Here is a 5,103-nt window from a genome sequence, read left to right as displayed (position 1 = left end):
GATTAATCGATTATTAAAATAATCGTTAGTTGCAGCCCTAGATTTTTTTTATGTTATTTGAAAAAAAAACACAAAAGTATTTGAATATTGTGATTTTCCCAGCTGGAAAAAAACAAAAGCTTTGATAGCTCACAGTGAATATAATATAACATTTTAAGGCGTTTTTTTTTTCTCATAATCGGGTTTATTGTTGCTAATGCTCAAAAAAGTGCTCAAAAATTTCTTTTAGGATAAGTTTATTGAAAATGATGCATTGATAACATTTATTTGATATATTTTGACAAAATGGAATTTTTGCAAGCGTTTTAATCAAAACACTATCTGCCTGTTTCTCCAAATACAACTTTTAGACTTAATCCTCGTTTCGATGTCACGGCTCACAAATTGTGTTCAGAGCTTCACGTTGTTTGTTTGTTTGTTTGTTTGTTTAGATGCTGCGACAGCATCAGGCGTGGATCGAGGATCTGGTCATCCGTCTCCTCTGTGTGTTTGCCTTGGATCGCTTTGGAGACTTTGTTTCAGATGAGGTGTTTTTTTTTTTCTTACTTTACAGTCTTCATAGATGATCTTTTGTATTGTTGTGTTTGTTTTTACGTGTTGTGCTTGTGTGTTGTCAGGTGGTGGCTCCGGTCAGGGAGACGTGCGCTCAGACTCTGGGTGTGGCCCTCCGTCACATGAAAGAAAACGGCGTTTCCAAGACGGTGGACGTCCTGCTGAAGCTGCTGAAGGAGGACCAGTGGGAGGTCCGCCACGGAGGCCTGCTGGGGATCAAGTATGCCTTGGCTGTCCGGCAGGTACCGYCACTTAATGTGTATGAGAAGACTGTAACTGTGTAAATGCACCATGTTAGTGAAAATAAATAGTAAGATTAGAAGGAAAATACATGAACAGGAACAAAGTTTATTTATTTATTTTTAATCCATTTAAATTAATTTGAGACACAGATAAAAAGAAAATCCACTAACTGTGCTACATTAGATGTTATGTGTGGTGCTAACTGTGCTACATTAGATGCTATGTGTGGTGCTAACTGTGCTACATTAGATGCTATGTTTGGTGCTAACTGTGCTACATTAGATGCTATGTGTGGTGCTAACTGTGCTACTTAGATGCTATGTGTGATGCTAACTGTGCTACATTAGATGCTATGTGATGCTAACTGTGCTACATTAGATGCTATGTGATGCTAACTGTGCTACATTAGATGCTATGTGTTATGCTAACTGTGCTACATTAGATGCTATGTGATGCTAACTGTGCTACATTAGATGCTATGTGTGATGCTAACTGTGCCACATTAGATGCTATGTGTGATGCTAACTGTGCTACATTAGATGCTATATGTGATGCTAACTGTGCCACATTAGATGCTATGTGATGCTAACTGAGAGATTTTTCTTTAGTGGTGATATCTTTTATTTTGTGTCTCAGGACCTGATTTCCATCTTACTGCCCCGGGTTCTGCCTGCTATCACTGACGGCCTTCAGGACCTGGATGATGATGTCAGGGCGGTGGCGGCTGCAGCACTCATCCCAGTGGTGGAKGGTTTAGTGCAGCTTTTACCTAATGAGGTCAGAGGTCAAATTAGTTCTCTTGTTTTTCATCTCAATAATTTCTGCTGTCCTTCGTGTTTATAAATTTAGAATATTTTGATGCCTTACAGGTACCCTTCATYGTCAACACATTATGGGATGCTCTTCTGGACCTGGATGACCTCACTGCCTCCACCAACAGCATCATGACCTTGCTGTCCCTGCTGCTGACCTATCCACAGGTCCGACAGTGCAGGTGAGTCTCTGGAAGAAGCCCTGTCATTTATATTTGTTACTAAAAATATTTTAACACGTCGTCTTCCTTGTTGTAGCCTGCAGCAGTCGCTCACAGTCCTGGTTCCTCGGGTTTGGCCGTTCTTGAGACACACAATCTCATCGGTTAGAAAGGCGGCGCTGGAAACGCTGTACACTCTGCTGTCCAAGGCCGACCAGGTAAATTCAGCCGATGTAACTCTCCAGGTGTTTGTGATGAAGGAGCAGCCAAAGTGTAGCTAAAGGCTAAGACTGAAGAAACGGTGTCAGTTTTAGTGTTGGCTGTTTAAAAACTGTTTGTGTTGTTGTTTTGTTGTTTACTTCAGAGTTGTGCAGTTTGGATAAACCCCATCTTACAAGATATGCTGCGACACATTTTCCAGTCCTGCATTCTGGAAAGCAACGAGGAAATCCTTGAACTGATACAAAAGGTTTGTTTTAAAGATGATTGATTTATTCCTCTGGGATTGATTTATTCCTCTGGATTCACTCTCTGAAGTGTGTTTTGGTGCCTGGAGATGATTTTTTTTTTGTTTTGTGTGTGTGCAGGTGTGGATGGAGCTGCTCTCTCAGGTCCCGCAGCAGTTGGTGGTGGCAGCCAGCTGTCCGTGGATGGGAGCCTGGCTCTGCCTCATGATGCAGGCCTCACACATTCCTATAGACCTGAACATGCTGCTGGAGGTCAAGGCCCGCTCCAAGGTTCAGGAACTTCAGTTTTTTTWWTKRWTTTAATTTGTGGACAAAGTCATAAATAAATCAGATCCTCTGTTGTTTTCTGAATCATAACTTAGATCTAGTGATAATGTCACTAATTGGCAACACTGCTCCGCTCTGCTCACTCCCAAGTCCCGTGTCCAGTCAAACTGCAGCCTGTGCTGTTAGAAAATCTTGTGAGATTATCTCAAATGTGATTAATCGTTCAGCCCGATCTGCCTCCACCTTTTCATGTCAGAGTTTCAGATTAAAATCTGACTCAGAGTAACGCGTGCTCACTTCATTGTCTCGACAGGATAAAAGCGGCATGAAGGCACGCCAAGGGACCAATCAGGTGAAGGAAACGGTTCAGGAGTACATAGCCGGTGCTGAGACGGTGACAGAAGATCCTGTGACGAGGGACTATGTGGTGGTTCGTGCTCGACTCATGGCTGCAAGGTAAGTTAAACCTACCTGACTGAAACAGTCCGCTTTTCACTTCCTGTCAAATAAAATGTGTGTTTCTGTAGGGCAGTGTATTGGCTAGGATTTGGCAACATGATGCTCATCATGACAGAGGTCACGATATATCGCGATAATGTACGCAAGGCAATATTTTGCCATTTTTTTAATTATGATTAGCCTTATTAGCCTGACATTCTGGCTAATTGGGGATTGTTGTCAATCTTACCTCGGCTTAGAAGACAGTGGGTGTTGGTGTAATCCGCTCAGATTCAGCTCTCGGTTCATGGTGCTAATGTTTGAGATAAAGTTACGAGGAATTTACACTACATGCGTTCCGTCTCCGCAGCAAATACGCACCCATTATAATCAATGAGAGTGTTTTACACTGGCTGCGCAGGGCGGTGGTGAACTGATGGCAATCCTGCAAAATTAGAGCCGATCTTATTTCCTGCTGGAGCTGCGCCAGAGTCAATTTTTAAAGATTACGTCACACCACCAGGAAAAGGAATGAGCACAGCATCCGTATTTTCAAAATAAGACACTTTTAGGCTGGATAATTTGTCGGAATAATGTCGAAATTGCGGCTRTATTAATAAATATATGGATATATTTCTACACAAATGCTGTCAGAATGTATGGTTCTGTTTGGGAAGCAGATAGAAACATATATATGTGTACACACATGATACACGTGGATTTTATTTTGAAATCAGAAGTTTCAGAAAGACGACAGCGAGACAGTTTCAACATGGACACCAAAAGACTTTATATCGTTGTTTTCAGCTGTGTTTGGAGTTCGTCTTTCACAGAATTAATTATGTTTTGCTGTGACTTCGACATTTATCACTGCATTTATCGCGCGATCTCCTTCCTCCACACTCTCTGTCGGACCGGAGCGGATTCTGTATAAAGTGAGACACAAACGAACAGCTGCGCACCGCAGTGCAGCGGAGACGCATGTAGTGTAAATCCGGGGTCATACTCTCTGGCTGCTCAGGAGGGGAGGAGCCAGACGGCGAGCTGACTGCTGGTCGGAGGCAAAACTACAACATGAAACTGAACTGTCTGCATGAAGTTTTTACATTTTAAACCTCAACTTAAAATCGATACAGTATCAGGACATGAAATATGATATTTCAGTGTGTCTGTATATTTTTATCGTTGTACTGCAGGTTGCTGGGCGCTCTGTGCAGGTGCATCTGCGACCCTCAGCTCAACGCTGCGTCTCAGGAGATCAGACCCGCCGAGTCTTTAGGCCAGCTGCTCGTCTTCCACCTCAACACCAAGTCCGCCCTGCAGCGGATCGCCGTGGCGCTGGTGCTGAGCGAGTGGGCGGCGCTGCAGAAGGTGAGGCTGAATGGGACCGGCGGTCCGGCGGAGTCGAGCGGGTCCAGGAGGCCTGATTCAGTTTTGTGTCGTTCCTTCAGGACTGCCAGACGGTGTCGACCACGGTGCAGCCTCGGCTCCTGGCCATCCTGACAGAGCAGCTGTACTACGATGAGATCGCCATCCCCTTCACACGCATGCAGAACGAGTGCAAGCAGCTCATCTCGCTACTCGCTGACGCACACGTGGACCTTCAGGACCGCCTCAACTGCAGCGTTTTCACCATCGACCAAGCCAACGAGCTGGTAACACGCAACATTACTTTCACCAGAAACTCAGAATGGTCTGAGGTGCAGCTAAAAACTGATTCTACCTCCTAGAGCTGGGCAGTACGGCAAAAAAATTATTACGATTAATATTTCCATATCATCCGATCACGATTAATATCACAATTTTTTTATACTTAAAAAGTGACTGAAAAATAATTTTACGAATAAATGGCTACAGAAATAAAAACAATGGCTGTTATTTTACTTTCACTGATATAACAAACAGCTGTGGTTCAGGAGAACATTAAATTATTTTTGTGAAATATTTAAAATGTTATTTACCAAGGAAAAAAACATTTGTGTAAATCAAAGAATGTCACATTAATAAAGTTATCCTTTTGTAAAATTAAAGTTTTTTAGAATTGAATTTCACATTAAATGTGATGAAGAAACATAACCCTACAAACAGCAACAATTTGTGCACACTTTGAATAGGATCTAAGCTCATTATTTACTTTTGTTATAGAAAGACACCCCACCCACC

General features: G+C 42.7%; 1 protein-coding gene across 1 annotated transcript in view; it reads left to right on the top strand.

Annotated features, from left to right (window-relative positions):
• The window catches only part of btaf1 (BTAF1 RNA polymerase II, B-TFIID transcription factor-associated), a gene marked incomplete in the record, with an annotated part of 37,220 nt that overhangs the window by 10,103 nt on the left and 22,014 nt on the right, over positions 1-5,103 (top strand). Inside the window, 10 exon segments of the mRNA XM_014021164.1 lie at positions 432-527; positions 618-794; positions 1,432-1,572; positions 1,665-1,789; positions 1,866-1,986; positions 2,133-2,237; positions 2,356-2,505; positions 2,816-2,958; positions 4,137-4,311; positions 4,392-4,595. Of these exon segments, the coding sequence (XP_013876618.1) occupies positions 432-527; positions 618-794; positions 1,432-1,572; positions 1,665-1,789; positions 1,866-1,986; positions 2,133-2,237; positions 2,356-2,505; positions 2,816-2,958; positions 4,137-4,311; positions 4,392-4,595 (1,437 nt within the window).

This window comes from Austrofundulus limnaeus, unplaced genomic scaffold (assembly GCF_001266775.1).
Source record: "Austrofundulus limnaeus strain Quisiro unplaced genomic scaffold, Austrofundulus_limnaeus-1.0 Scaffold280, whole genome shotgun sequence".
Taxonomy (NCBI): domain Eukaryota; kingdom Metazoa; phylum Chordata; class Actinopteri; order Cyprinodontiformes; family Rivulidae; genus Austrofundulus; species Austrofundulus limnaeus.
The sequence above is the reverse complement of the archived record's forward strand: the minus strand, read 5'-3'. Positions and strand labels throughout refer to the sequence as shown.